The 16246-nt window shown below is 43.5% G+C and overlaps 1 protein-coding gene across 3 annotated transcripts in view; it reads left to right on the forward strand.

Moving 5' to 3' along the window:
• The window catches only part of Rcor3 (REST corepressor 3), a 39488-nt gene extending 28630 nt beyond the window's left edge, over positions 1-10858 (forward strand). For 2 of the 3 annotated variants that reach the window (XM_017796042.2, XM_017796041.2), the window contains one exon: positions 8305-10858. In XM_017796042.2, coding sequence (XP_017651531.1) covers positions 8305-8567 — 263 coding nt within the window. In that variant the 3' untranslated portion in view covers positions 8568-10858. Of the gene's footprint in view, positions 1-7589; positions 7832-8304 lie in introns of all 3 variants that reach the window. The other variant, XM_008824813.3, reaches the window with a different exon arrangement.
• Positions 10859-16246: the final 5388 nt, after the last annotated feature.

The raw sequence follows: 16246 nt of genomic DNA on the forward strand, positions 1-16246 counted from the left end.
ATCGATGACTCATTAAGCACCTGAACTATAAGGTTTTGATTTGTCTAATCGCTCTTTAAGTGTTTCTCCATTTGATAAGTATTTTCAGTGTGTCATATCTTACCTAAGAGATATACCACTGAACGCTTTTAAGAGATTTCAGAGACATGAAAGTATAATAGCACACTTGGATGCACTGTTTATAAGAATGCTTTATTGCGTTGTACGGCAAAAGACTTTGTCTTATGAATACCTGGGCAAATGGAAACATTAATATTAACTTCTGTTTGAGTTATTTAAGGGCAAATTGCATATTTTTATTTTGGGTGTATTTTTATTCCTCAAGATGAACTCTCTGTAGAACTGATTGTATAATTTAAATGTGGTCTGCATTTTGTTTGGTGAGCTGCCTTTGTGCTGAGTATTGATAGCTTTTTATGGAGGGTAACTACTGTGAGAGTGGAACTCCATTGAAACATTAAACACATTGTTTTAAAATATTTCCAAATGCTCATCCTTGCCTTAGTTTTAAAAATGACCATTTCCAGTTGTTGCATCATAAACATTTACAACTGTGGCTTAGAGTTCTAGCCTAGAGTTCGAACAGGAATTCCTTTGTCCATACAAAGCCTTTCTCCCTCCATTATGGTATTGCCTGGTAAGGACTGAACCATGATTTTCAGTGTTTGGTTGCTTAGAGTTAGTATGTTAATTCTGTACTGCAGTACAAATCACCTCAGGAAGGATTTTCTGAAGAAGACCACCCCCACCCCCCAGGGAAGTGTGGTGCTTTCCCTGCACAGCACTTGGTGTGGTGCTGTTAAACATTGAGTCCGTTGACTCCTGCGGCCGGCCGGGCTGGGTATACAAAGCTGCGTTCAAGGAGGGCAGTGGTGAGATCCGTGTATATGACTTGAGCTATATTTGTGCAGTAGCGTATAAATACTAAAATCCTAGAGTGAAGCAGTTCCTTTATGCTGAGGCATGTTCAGTATTACGATGAGCAGTTTAGAAAGTAACCCTTGGAGGGGTGCTTGCTCTCAGGACTCTGAAGGTACTTTGAAAAAATAGTGTGTTAAATGTCTCATTTTTAGTTCTTCAGACTCTGGAATTTTTTTTCTCATTTTATTTTCGTTTTTTCTTTTTGTTGTTTCATAAAACGATATTAAGCTAAATAGTCTAAAATAGTGATGTTAGAAAGGGCTGAAAAGCACCATTTTGTCCTATGTGTCCACACCTTTGTGTAATATCTTAACAGCGTATAAACAGTAAAATCTTGAAGTGTTGTTCCCAGTATCTGAGTTAAGGCTTATAATTGCAGTGTATTTCAGCATGCTTAGTAAGCAGCATTAAGATGTTACTAATCAGGCAGTCGTGTTTTTCTTCTTTAATCTTTATGATAAAACCCTTATCTGGTATCTTCCAATGGTCACTGCAGTTTCTCAAAGCAATAATGAATTACAGCTTGATATTGAAATGTTTTAATTTGTGTGGTACTTACGTTCAGGATATTTAATATATATTCTGATGTGACACCCTTTGTAAAATGCTTTGGTTTGTCTTGCTCATAATAGACTAGGTTAGACTAGATTGCCGTGATCTAGAGAAATGCATAATGCTGCTATTGAGATTTAGGACTCCATCACAGATCTTTTCGTGGTATCTATTTAAAAACCAAGCAAAAATCAAGAGTTTTCTTTCCTAGGGTTTAAATAGTCATCTCCACCTTTCCCATCTGATCATGTTGTTACTACAAATGCTGGTGGTCCATGCACATCTCCTTTCTCCCTTACTTGAAGGAGGAGCAGAGAAGCATCCTGAGATCTGACAGGAACGTGCTTTATTGTGTCCAGTCTAGATCTGCTGTAATTTCAGTGACACGCGACGAGATTCCAGATTGGGGCCTCCAGTTGTGCTTCCAGGGTGCTTCACTGAGTCTCCGCCTCATGTTCGAGCCTGAAGAGTCTAAACTTTCTATATAACTTGTTTGCCAGTGTTGAGGCCACCCTGGTCTTCCATGTTTGTATTAATGGTAAAGTTTTATCCCTGTTTGTAGTTTTATTATATCTTTAAAAATACTATACTTTGTTTTACCCTAAAATTAAGCTAAATATTCATATGATAAAAACCTTTATTGAGCTAAAGTTAAGAAAATAATTTGATTCTACAAACGTCTTTTTGTGTGTAAATGGAGCAGATTATTAGCTGTTATCAGAAGACCATTCATTGACATGCTAATGCGTGACACTCATTAAGGAGTGTATGGGGAGAGGCTGGCAACAGTGTTTGCCCCCAAAATATATTCACATCCTAGTAATTAGTGCTGGAAAAAAAATAGGCTGTCCAGTTGAAATCTCTCTGCTTTTAGGCGAAACTGAAGTTTATCCAGTTTTGTCAAATGGCATCTTGAGTTTGACTTTCGCTCCGCCTGCCGTCTCATATAACGCAGGAATGACAGCGTGTTCAGGTGCTTGAGCCTGCTGAGACATCACTTTCTTCTTCTAGTTCAATACTTGATTTTTTAAAGAGAGATTAAGTTGAAAGTCTAGAAATTGCCTAGCTAGCTATGAAAACTAGACAAAACTAGAATGATTCATAAAGTAGAGGACAGTCATTTTGACCATTGAAGAAAAGGAAAATCCAGTGCTTGCCTAATGGAAAGGCTAGGAAGCTCTCGCCTTTGTCCTAGAGATACTCTTTGCTTTAAAGTATTCTTTCTGCTGTGATTGGATGTAGCTGTCAGCCCCCCAGGCACTTTCTTCCAAAAGCAGTTCACAGTTTGCTTTGTTTTGGGAACTGAACTGGCGGCATGGAAGAGCCTAGAGTTGGGGGAGGGGGGCAGAGGAGAAGCAGCATGCCCTGAAGGAAGTGTGCAGTCTGGGCCGAGCCCTCACCCTGCATTCTGATCACTCCAACAGAGTTTGGAAGAGGCTAGAGAGGAGTGATTCAGATTTCAAGTGTGTATCTTGGTGATTGAAAAGAGCTGCATTCTCCATGTTTCCAGGTGTCAGTGTGCTCTTACTGTTTCAAAAATACATTTTTAAAACATACTCCAATTATATTAAGGATATAGCTCCCTTTTAAGAAATTTTGTAGAGGGGCTGAAGAGATGGCTGAGTTAGAGCACTGGCTGCTCTTGCAGAGGACCCAGGTTCAGTTCCCAGCACCCACATGGTGGCTAAAAACAGCCTGTAATTCCAGTCCCAGGGGACCTGGCGCCCTCTACTGCTCTCCACAGCCATTGCACAACACATTTGCACTTAAACACATTCAGGCAATATACTTGTACACATAAAACAAATAAATAAATATTTTTTAAAAGAAATTTTGTTGAAAGAAGCAGGTCATGGCAGAGGCAGGCAGATCTCTGTGAATTCAAGGCCAGCCTGGTCTACATAGTGAGTTCCAGGCCAGCTGGGGCTACAGAGAGACTCTGTCTCAAAAAAACAAAGAAAAAGGAAGCAGGAAAAAGTCCCTGAAATTGCATATAAGTGCCTCATCGCTGCTGTTAATGCTTTGCTTTCTGTTGTTTTGTGGTACAAAATGAGATTTTAAAAATACCCTTTAAACATATCAAAAGCAGCTGTCAGTGTTCCCCCTCCATGCTGTGCTTTCTGGCTAAAAAGGAAAATTCTGAATTCATGTCCATCGAAGCGCTCCTAAAGTGTAGACAGACAGACAGCGCTGACGGAATCTGGGGGAATGGAGGTGGTGGCTACACAGTCCCTACCACTAATAAGTTTCCTCCACAAAAGTGTAAGCAGGAAATGCTTGAATACATATGTGTAGGCGTAGTGATGTCAGGTAGCACAGAATGCTGATGGAGAGTGTGGGCCCCCGGGGAAGTGCAGTGGTAACAGAATCTCCTAATCACTTACATTTTTCTAAATTCCCGAACAAAAGTTGAAGAATTCGACAAAAGGAATTACTTGCACAAATATAGGAAGTTTAGAAACCTGGCCAAAACCAAGTTCTCCCCTGAGAAATCCACAATTTGGCCTCATCCAGGGTTCTCCAGATACTTTCTCCACAACCCCTGAAAGCTGACCTCTTGCACTAGAGGTTCAGTTGTGCCTTTTATGTAGCAACAGAGAGATGAACCTAACCCTTGCTGAGAATTGCCTTATTTATTATAAGTGCTGCGACCCCAGATTGGAACTCACGTGGCTCTGCTCTCTTACGTCTAGGTCACTGGTTCCCCATCACTATGCCTAGCTGTCCACAGATTCCCTAAGCAGGATCCTTCTCCAGGAGCAATACCAGCAAATCATTTGGCATCTCACTGGAGTTTGCAGAGTTGCTGACCACCTTCTAAGTGGTTGTATCTTCTAGGTAGTTCATCTTCCAGGTAGTTGTGAGGAAACCAGTTACTTTGTATGCTAATCTTAAAAAGCTTTCTTTTTAAAATGAAGATTCCATTTTCTCAACTGTTGAGCAGTCCCATTGGAGGCATACAGAGGTGATGAAGCAGCCCACCATTGGCTGGGAGGTGGCTCAGTCAGTAAAGTGCAAGGCACAGAGGCTTGAGTTCAGTCCCCAGAACCCATGTAAGAAAGCCAGGTGTGGTGGGGCCTGCATTTGTAATCCTGTCACTAGTGACAGCACAGCACTGGTGGATCCCGAGGGCTCTTTGGCCAGCCTAGCCTACTGTGTTCCAGGATGGAGACCCTGTCTCAAAAAAAAAAAAACAAAAAGGTGGAATGACTCTGAGGTCCACCATGTATGCAGAGTGGTCTAAGGAGGAACACAAAAATTAAGCCTACGCTAAAGAAAAAAACGTGTCTCCTGAGCACGCTGTATGAACTTGGTGCTGACTGGTGCTGCTTCCCCGGGCTTTTCCACATCGCAGTGGAGTTTATCGGAACACATTGGTGCATTCAGATCAGACCACCCCAGTCCAGAGCAGACTCCTCCTAAGGAGCTCGAGCTGTGACAGGCACTGCCTGTCTTGTAGGCTTAGGAGATCCATATCTGAGGACACTTGTTCTCAGGACACTGATTGGGATGGTCATCCAAACCACAGAGGTCAGCTGCCTGGACAGCCTCACCTGAGTTAACAAAAAAGCCAAGTGGGAACAGTGTCTGACACCCCAAAGCCAGAACACTGGACCTCTCATGGGGGCAGCTTTCAACTTAGGGTCTGTAATGCTGCAGCCATGAGCATATTTGGTACCAAGGTCAGGCCTGTTGAAGCAGGGGAGATCCAAGAGTGAGCTGTCAGAGGGACAGAACCAGACTCAGGCCTTTAGAACTTCTTTTGCAATTTTTGGAATATATTTTGCAAAACTTACAGGTACTGAGGATCATAAGATCTTTATTTTTTCATTTGTTTTTATTGAATTTTTGTGTATTTTGTACAGAATATCTCAAAGAATCTCAATCATCTTTATACCCCCGTCCCCACCAGCATGCTCCCACAGCCCCCCCAATGAACCCATATACCCTGTCATCTGTATTAAGGCCCAATGTGTCAAGTCAGTGTCCCCAGACATTCTCCTGTGCAAGTCTTAAGACTTGGAGTCAGAGTTAGTCTTAATGTTACTTCTTGCTAGGAATACAAGAGATCTAAACCTTGTTTATAAACTTGTGTATTCAGGCTTGGTGTCCTGAGAATGTAAATTAAGCCTGACGTGCTGAATCTTGCCTTTAACCCAAGCACTGGGAAGGGCAGAGGTAAGCAGAAAGAGACGGGGCCAGCCTGGCCTAGTTCGTTCTAGGCCAGTATCCCTTGAAAGTAACCGTCTCTCTCTGAGGGAGCACTGTGTCTGGGTTCTAGTCAGCTGTTACTCTTTACTGCAACTGTCCTAAATGTGTGTCTAGAAATGAGACAGAAATTCTTTTAAAAGCTGCTACTTTTTAAAGGATAAGTAATGGAGAACTACTTGAACATTAACAATAATTATTATTATGGAGTAACCTGGGTTTTTTATTACCAAATAAACCTCAGTGTTACTTAGTCACCATTAGATTAAGATTTATAAGAGAACATACACTTATTTATGCTGATGAAACATTACAAATGACGTCCATCTGCCGGGCCCCAGCACTTAGGAGGCAGAGGCAGGTGGATCTCTGTGAGTTCGAGGCCAGGCTGGTCTGCATAGTGAGTTCTAGGCCATTTGGGGCTACAGGGAGACTCTGTCTCAAAAAGACCAAAAAATAAAACTACATAAATAAATAAAGTCCATAGTTCCTTGTTATCATGGGTGTCTTTCCTCAGAACAGAGCAAGTGATGACCACAGCTTACAGACCAAGCTAATATCAGACTTCTCATCCAAACGCTCTAAAGGTATGGAACTCGCTCCCCCACGTCAAGCCAACTAGATGAGTGTAGCTGGAGATGCTTGTTCCCAGAATCTCAGTTCAAAATGCGAATAGTGTTTAAAAGCAGAGTCATTTTATGACGATGGCATTTGTAGGAATTTGGTGTGAATGTCAGTGGTCACGCGGCCTTTCCTCTGGCTGCTCACAGCCCTGTCTCACCCTCGTCTCTGATCACATAAAGTTCAGTTTAAGCCGCTTCTTTTGCCTCTTTTGCTCGTCTCTTTCATGAAAGATTATTTTCTGATATTAAAAACAAGTGGTGCACGCCTTTCATCCCAGTACTTGGGGGGCAGAGGCAGGGAGTTCGAGGCCAGCCTGGTCTACATAGTGAGTTCCAGGACAGCTGGGGCATCAGGGAGACCCTGTCTAAAAAAAGACAAAAAAAAAAACAAAACAAAATAAAAAACAGGCTATCAAGTATAAAATCAAAATTGTTTGGCTTTTCTATTTGAGCTGGGGACATCTGCTTCTAAAAATGAGTCCTTGAGTTTCCAGTTTCCTTTAGACTTCAGCTTAGCAGGTTTTCAGCTGTGGTGACTTCTGCAGCACTGTGGGCTTCATTAGGCAGCTGCTATCCTGTTATAACGAAACTTCCTTGGTGAGCAGTGAGCTCTTAGGTAGCAGTATCTGCCCTTCTTAAATTAAGGTAGAGCTGATGAAAATAGTTTCAGAGCTAGGAGTCCTTGCACAGTCTTTAGAACTAGTAGATGGGTTAAAATCCAGTTGACAAAAATGTCTTCCCTTTCTTTAATCCATCAGACTGAGATAATTCTGCTTTTACATTTTAATAATTTTTATTTGTTGGGTGGGATAGGCAGGAGATCCCGGTGAAGTTCCCATTGCTTTTGGTAATGGGGGAACCGGAAGGCTCACTCAGTCCATTGAGGGGGGTGAAAGAGCTCCTTCCATCCCATTTTGGTTACAAACGGTGTTGCTCAAATTTAGGTGACTGGCTGCTAGGGAAATAAATGAGTAGAATTGAGGAGGGGACAAAGAATTCAATGCTTTTTAATAAGTGAACTGTATTTGAGAGTTCAGGAGAGGATTGGCGAAAAGAACTGAGTGTGTAAACATGGTAAGTTTCAGAGTTCAGTTGAAGGCAAGTGGCTGGCTCCTGGAAATGACATAATTGACAGTTGTCATCTGTGACCCTGAGTGATGTCTTAGCTCTGTCAGAATTGATCAGCAAGGGTTCATTGCTGGTATACTGTGTGTGCATGATGTGTGGGGCCCACAGCTCTCCTTACCGATCCTTCACAGGTGTATTATTTACTTTGCCTTCCAGGTGTCCGCAAATATGGTAAAGATTTTCAAGCTATTGCAGATGTAATTGGCAACAAGACTGTTGGCCAAGTGAAGAACTTCTTTGTAAACTACAGGCGCCGGTTTAACTTAGAGGAGGTGTTGCAGGAGTGGGAAGCAGAACAAGGAACCCAGGCTCCTAATGGTGATGCTCCTACTGTAGGGGAGGAGACAAAAGGTGCTTCTCATGTGCCGTCAGGAAAGAGCACTGACGAAGAAGAGGAGGTGTGTTTGTGTCTGGATTTGAGCTAATACGAGCTGAGGTGTCACCCTGTGTGGCGTTCTGTAAGGCTAGTGTCGGGGCTAGCCAATGGGCACGGCAGGCTGACCATATACTTCCTCAGTGGCGCATCTCGTGACTCCGAAGTCGTCATGACATGCTGACTTCTGACCCTAGCAGGATGGAAAGTGCATTACTCTTCCGTAGTCTTACTTTTCTTTCTGCTGTCAAGCTGTTTACTAATAAAGATGCCTGTTTGGTAGCCTTATTGCTTTTGGGGGCCTTCGGGGGTATTTTTTGTTTATTTTTGTTTTGTTAAAAATAAAAGAAGCTTGTGCTTCCAATAAACACTGGTGTTACGTTTTCGTTTTGTTTTGGTTTGGTTTGGTTTGTTTTTCCTGTGACAGCCCAGACTGTATTGAATCAAGTTCGTTAGGCCCTAAATCTCATACAGGTCCTTTTGTTTCCTAACCCCTAGGCACAGACCCCACAGACTCCTCGGACTCTGGGTCCGTCACCTCCTGCCCCATCATCCACTCCAACACCAACAGCCCCCATCACCACGCTGAACCAGCCTCCACCTCTTCTGCGTCCAGCGCTGCCTGCTGCCCCTGCTCTTCACCGACAGCCACCTCCGCTCCAGCAGCAGGCTCGCTTCATCCAGCCCCGGCCAGCTCTCAACCAGCCTCCACCACCTCTCATTCGTCCCGCCAACTCTATGCCGCCCCGCCTAAACCCTAGGCCAGTGCTGTCCACAGTGGGTGGTCAGCAGCCACCATCACTTATCGGAATTCAGACAGATTCGCAGTCCTCGCTGCACTAAAAAATGAACTGGACGGCGTGGCAGTGACTTTCCACCCAGCATTCCAGCAGTGCTCATCTGATGATGCAGGAGGACACCGAGGCCGCAGGCTCATTCTGTGGCTGTGGACCAGCAGAAGCGGCAGTCTGCCGTTCAGGTCACTAAGAAATGTTACACAACAAAAGCCTCCAGTCAGCCTCCTTTCCAGAGTGTGTGCTCACCGGGAAAGGAACAAGCGTTCTACGCACCTGGGGTTTGTTCTGTTTTTACTGTATTTATTTTGTTGAGGTTCTTTATTTTCTTGCCTCTTAATAGTCAGCGCTGTTAGTGCAGGAATATTGACTTGGGAATTGTAAAACTCCTTAAGTTTCTTAAGGGTGTTTGACTTTTCTCTCTTTTTTTTAATTTAATTTTTTAAAAACATTTTCCTATGTTAGGAGTGAGAGAATAAATAACCTGCATTTCAGATTTTGATACGTGTTCATTTTATTCATATTTAAGAAATTACAACTACGTATCCCTTTTTTCAAAATATGTTGCTTTTTTTCTAAAGGAATTTTGATATATTCCTTTAGAGAAAGCAGTTTAATCAATTGCAAAGCAATTATATAAAACCACAAAGAATGTATTGAACCTGCTAACCCTTTAACATACAGTCAGGGTCCTAGCACAGAATCCTTGTTTGAAGGTCTTTGACCCTGTTGTCTATCCGAAACAGGTTTGGAATTACATACCAATGAGGAATTACAATTTGGTAAAATATAATGCCTAAGTTCCCTGAAAAATGTTAATTTTGAAAAAGAATCTTTCAAAATGCTATTTGCTTTAACTAGTAGCTGCCTGTATTTGAGGGAATTTAGAGGAGACTTCTATTTTGTCAGTTACGTAGAGATGGTTGTTATAGAAGCATTTATTTACGGTCTGTGTTTATCTTCCGAACTTAGCCCTTGTACTCCACGTTTAATATGAAGGGTGGTTTGTTTTGTTTTTCTTTTCTCCTTGATAAATCTCTATTGTACATTTGGATACATTTTGTATTTCTTGCAGCCAACCTGTACTTGTGGCTTTGATTTACGGTTAACTCATCCACATTATGTCATAAGATGAATTTAAGAATTTGTTCTGTGTTAACCCGAGATGTATCAATTGTATTGCCACAACTGTGCTATTAACTAAAAATACTGAGACCCATTTCTACAAAGCAATAGAAAGACTTAAAGTCTTTTTATTCTAACACATAGTCATTAAGCACCTACAAAGAATATATCACAAGTAAGTGATGATAGTATTGTAGTCTCGTGTTACTGGTACTTTTGATAGAATGATTTCATATTGGAATCATGGCTTGTACAGAGGGACAGACTGACAGTGCAGCATCAGGCTGAATGTGCCCACCTACATTCTTACCACAGAATGTCAGCAAGCTGCCCACGTCAGAGGTCATGTGCCCTAAGTGTTGGGAGAACGGTTCCTTCCATCGGCTCTGCAGCCTTAAAGAGCCCTAGATTTAAATATTTCTAGGTTCACCACTTCCTTGGTAAGGACCTTCTGTTCTGATGTGATTGAAGACAGCTTGCAGGTCCTGGTCCTTCTCATCAGATCATCTTAAATAGTTCCTGCCCCAGATAAAATTTAACTGATTTAAAATACTATTGAATTTATACTTATTTTTACTTTGAAAGCCATGGGGGATGGTCATCTATCTCCGATGTCTGGAGCTTTTTAAAGCGCTTCGTTGTCTTGAGTATGTGCATCTTGTACTTTGACAGTGTCCCTTGTCTTGTCTCGTCGTAGACCTGCAGTGCACAGCACGTGGGAAATGTCAGTCACGTTGGTCAGCGCCAGCATCTGTCCAGATTTCAGTACGTTGTGATGCATTTATGGTCTGCTCTGTCCCACACATGGGCCGAGGTGCTGTATCTGAGGGGTGCACTGCAGTTTTACTCACAAACACTAGAGCACACAGTAGAAAAGTTGTAGCTTCATTAGTAATATGACACATGTATATAGTGAGATGTCTTTATTGTGTGCTTTGCATATTTTGTAAATATTTTGCACGCCATTATTTCCTTTTTTGTTTAAGCAGTGTTTGGCCTGGAAGAGTAATATGCTTGCTGCTTAAAAGGATTAAAGATTTAAAGGTGTCTATGTCTTCTATTTTCCTACAACCTCATGTTGTATGAGGAATCTAGGACCTCTTCACTGTGAAATTCTAAATACTGATTTTTATAAAAAAAACAAAAAACAGTCTAGAAGTCGCTTACTGACCATTTTCCTTAATTTTGAGGTTATCTTTTAGAGAAATCTACACCAAAGTGTTTTTTATGACATAACTAAAAATAAATCACACTGTTGATAATATCTGCTAAAATTAACGAAAAGTATTTTTCTATGTGATTTAATTCCTGGGTAATATGGATGGAGGCAAAGGTAAGTTATGGTCAGTTTAAAAATACTGTCCTGCTTCTTGTCAGTAGATGTCAATGAGCCAAGGACAATAGTCGTATTTCCAAAAATATGAAGTTATTTGGTTGAAAGTACCAAGCTCGGTTATTAGGTAGCAAGTTACAGTAATGCGCCCTCCTGTTCTCAAAAGAATGTTGCCCTTAAATATTCATAGGACTTAGCTACCATGGGGATACCCGGACCCTAAGGAAGACGATGACTCAGGCCCCAGGCAGGATTTGCTTTTCTCGGTGTGCGTCCCCCAAATAAATACATTCTGACTGCAGAAAACAAGAACTGAAATGTGTTGACCTTTGAAGTTGGGCGTTTATAGATGAGTCTCTTGTAAAATAAAAGTGCAGGAAGTGCCGAGGTAAGTGTAGAAACCTTGCTACGCGGACAACATCTGCAGCTGACTCTTGGCTGCTGACATTTATTTTCCATTAGGAAAAAAACATCACAGATAGTTCACCCTGGCTTTTATCTTTATCAGGTCTGTAGACAGCTCTGGAGGGCTCACTAGCAGTGGGGTCTGGAAGTTAGAACAGGAAAAGCTAGATAACCTGAGTGAATCTGTGTCTAAAAGGTCATGAAGCCTTATCTGACCTTTCGCTATTCTAAGCATTGATTCACCAATTTTTAAGGTATTTATTTTTATTTTATGTGTATGTGGGTATTGCTTACATGTAGGTAAGTGCACCCGTGTCATTCAGTGCCCTCCGGAGGACAGAAGAGGCTGTCGGATCCCCTGGAACTGGAGTGACGGACACTTGTTAGCTGCCGTATGGGTGCTGGGATTCGAACCATGGTCTTCTGCAAGAACAACCAGTGTTCTTAATTGATGAGCCATCTCTCCAGCCCCAGCACTGAACATTCTTAAAATTTATTTTCCTTATTTATGTATTTTTAAAATTAGCCTACAAAGTATTAGGTATGGAAATTTGAAGCAAGATTTGCTGTCTGGTCCCCACCATCCCGTCCTCCCCCAGCCTTCCCCCCACCTGCCTGTCTGCTTCCTCCTCTCCGGTCTCCTGGGCCCTATTCTCCCCTCTTCCCTCAGCATCTTTCACCCCCCTGGACATGTAATGGAGAGACAGTGGAGACCCAGAAACGGTGGTCAGATTGTGGTATTTGCAAGTTGTCACTGAAAGATGAGAAGCAGGCTGCTGGGGGACGGGGTGGGGAGGTCTTCCCAGTGTGGGGACTTGTAAGCATTAGGACTGGAGCAGGAATTGGGTTGAGCAAGGTTTTTGAGAAAGGGGTGGGTGGGGTGTGAAGTACGGAGACTGAAGGGCAGTCTTCAGCAGTATCTGTGTGTAGCTAGGTCTGCAGTGAAGGCCTGAATTTAGAACAATTAAAACCTTGATGATAAAACTGACTCAGACAAACCACGAAGAGACAAGAAAAGGGGATGAAAGTGTGGGTACCCCGGGGGCAAAGGCAGAAAGTACAGGCACAGGTACAGCCTGTGTCTAAAAACCTGCTTTTCAAAACTTGGAGCTGGAGGCTGGAGAGATGGCTCAGCAGTTAAGAGCACTGAGTACTTTTGTAGAGGACCTGGGTTTGATTCTCAGCACCCATGTGGCAGCTAACAGCCATATGTAACTCCAGCCCCAGGAGATCTGACGCCCCCTTCTGACCTCTGTGGGCACTGTACCACACAGGTGCATTTACATATACAGGCAATACACTTATACACATAAAAATAAATGCTTAAAAAAAAAAAAAACCTTAGAGCTTGGGGCTGGAGAGATGGCTCAGCAGTTAAGAACACTGTTCTTACAGAAGACCTGGGTTCGAATCCCAGCACCCACATGGCAGCTAACAACTCCGTAACTCCAGTTCCAGGGGATCTGACAGCCTCTTCTGTCCTCCACAGGCACTGCATGATACGGTGCACTTACCTACATGCAGGCAATACATGCATACACATAAAAATGTTAAAAAAAAAATTGGAGCTGAACAGATAGAGCAGTAATGCAGTGAAGGACAAGAGGGATTTCTTCAGGGTGTACACAGGCTTAGAAAGGCTATCTTGACATTTAGGTTTTTATTGAGTATTTACATTTCATATATTCTTAATCAAATTCAGACCCTCCCCCATCCACAGCCCCCCATCACCCCCCCACCACCACCAGATTCCGTGCATTTTGTCACGTATGTTAAGGCCTATCCAGTCAAGCATTTGTACCCAGATGTCCCTTGTGCAAGTTCATCCACTGGAGTCCAGTCAGCGATCTAGGGTCGCTCCCTTGAAGATCAGCTGTCCTTCACCCTGCAGTAATTGATTGCCGATAGTTCCTTGGCTATGTTGGGTTTTTGTCAGATTGAGTCAGCATGGGTCTTGTGTACAGTCACCATTGTTGCAAGTTCCCAGAGATCTGAAAAGCCTGTTTCCTTACGTTCATGCGCCAACCCTGGCTTAGTGTTTCCGCTCCCTCTTCTGCAATGGTCCCTGAATTATGGGTGAGATTTAATAGAGGAGTCCTCTCCAGGGAAACACTCTACAGTCTGTTATTTACACCTTGGCCAGTTGTGGCCTCCTGTGTGCATCGCACTCTGCTGTGTGAGGAAGCGTCACTGGTGAGAGCTGAGGGATGAATTAGGGTTCTCTCTACCCCCTCTTCTGCTATGTTCCATGAGCCTTAGGTGTAGAGGCTCCACTGTAGATGTGTCACTTAGGACTAGGCATCTCAGATGTATATTCTGTGTGTGACCAGTTGTGGAACTCTGTAATAGCCTCCGTCTGTTGCAAAAAGAAGCCTCTTTGATGAGTGGTGTATGGTACACTTGTCTGTAAATACAAGGATCCATATTTAGTGTATGGTAAGGAAATTTTGTCTGGAAATACAACAGAGATAGGGTTTCCTCTGGGACCCTATGACCTCTCCAGCCATGTGTATTTGGTTATAATTACAGTACTACCCATGAGCTCCCTCCCTTTGAGAGGACTTTTAAGTCCAATTAGACAGCTGTTGATTACCCCTAGATAACAGTGCCACTACTGCACCAATAGGGGTAGTTTGCTATGCCAGTCATTGTGGTTATTAGGCTTCAGAGATGGGTTGGACCTTTGATTGATTTTTTTCCCTTAGCAGCTTGCATAGAATCCTCTAGAACTATGGGAGCTAATCTTCAGGGAGGAGACTTCCAGGTCAGTTCCAGCTCCATTGAAGTTTGTGAGCCTGAGCCTTTAACTGCTAAACCATCGTTTCAGTCCACAGAGTATTGTTTAAAAATAAACGACAGGGGCTGTAGAGATGGCATGAGTATTTTTTTATTAACCCCCCCGCCACACACACACACACACACGCGCACACGCACACACGCACGCACACACACGCACACACACACGTACACACACGCACGCGCACGCACGCACACGCACACGCACACGCACGCACACACACGCACACGCGCACACGCACACGCACGCACACGCACGCACACACGCACACACACACGTACACACACGCACGCACACACACGCACACGCACACGCACGCACACACGCGCACACGCACGCACACGCACGCACGCACACACACGCACACACACACGCACGCACACGCGCACACACGCACACACACACGCACACGCACACACACACGTACACACACACACGCACACACACGCACACACACACACAAATGACATCGGTTTGGGGAGATTGGCATTCCTCACCTCCCTCTGCCTGTCTTTTTGTGGTGGGCAGCCTACTGACAGAACTGAGGTCAGATTTATTTGAATGAATCCAAAGAACCACCTTTCACTGGGTAAGGAGGAGCACCCACAGACGTTGCTCTACCGTTTCTATGAGGTGCCTACTTCGTGAGCCAGCAGGTGTTCTATGTGCACACTGCCCTGAGGCTTGCTCTTGGTCAGGGAGTAGCTTGCTACTGTAGCAGACCTTCTGCCTGCTCTCTGACAAGCAAACTTTCCACTGTAGCCTGTAATGGTGCAACTAAAGACCCCAGGAGAGGAGATTCTCTTGTCTGGTCCCATCTATCATTAAGTAATGGGAATGCCTCTTTGTCCAGCTCTTGCTGTGCAAACTGAGGGAAATAGTGCATCCATGTGTTATTCCAGCAGGTGGCGGCCTCACCTCTCCACCAACCCACCCTGGAATTGACTGCCCAGGCTGCAGTCCGACAAATTAAATGCAGGTGTTTGGTTGTTGACACTCTTTGAAAACTTTTATTTATGGAGCTGGAGAGATGGCTCAGCGGTTAAGAGCACTGACTGCTCTTGCAGACGGACCGGCTTCAAGTCCCAGCTCCCACGTGGTGACTACGAACCGTCCTTAACTCCGGTTCCAGGGGAATCTGAAGCTCTTTTCTGACCTCCACGGCATTGCATGACACCGGTGCACTCACATACATGCAGGCAATACACTCATCTCCAGCCCCATAGTTTTTGGCAATCTTACAGTGTCCAAAGAGGTAAGATTTCACCCTGTTGCAGAAAAAAAAATTTTTTTATATATATGCTAGTTTAATCCTGCTCTTTGTAGGTGCATTTAGTTTGAACAATGAATTCTGTTTACTGTTAAATATAATGTTGAATTTAGGCTGGGCGTGGTGGGGCACGCGTTTAATCCCAGGACTCAGGAGGCAGAGACAGATGGATCAATGAGAGCAAGGCCAATCTGGTCTGCATGGTGAGTTCCAGGCCTGGGGCTACAAAGAAACCCTGAAAAGACACACAAAATTTAAATAGTTTGAAAATACCAAAACTGCTAAACGTTCCCTCTGTCTTAACATTGTTTTCTTTGAATTCACACTGACCTTTCTTTGAGAAGCAGGGTACAGTGGCTAAGAACACGAACCAAACTTTCTAGGTTCATCTTCCGCCTCTCAGAAAGTTTTGTGATTTGAGGAAAATTTTTCAATAGATGGATTTCCCTATCTATAAAATAAGGCTGATTGTTAAATGAGTTGATACAGATAAAATGTGAACACACTACCAGGTACACACTGTGATGGCTAACCTTAGGTAGGAAGAAGGAACCTCAGTCTCTATCAGGTTGGCCGGTGCCTTGTCTGTGGAGCATTTTCTTGACTGTTAATTGATTTAGGAGGGCCACTGTGGGTAATACTATCCCTGGGCAGGTGGACCTGGTCCATATAAAAAAGTTAACCACAGGTGAGCCTGGCAGGAAGCCAGCACCCCC

The sequence above is a fragment of the Nannospalax galili genome, unplaced genomic scaffold (genome assembly GCF_000622305.1).
Source record: "Nannospalax galili isolate Female #2095 unplaced genomic scaffold, S.galili_v1.0 scaffold648, whole genome shotgun sequence".
NCBI classification, from domain to species: Eukaryota; Metazoa; Chordata; class Mammalia; order Rodentia; family Spalacidae; genus Nannospalax; species Nannospalax galili.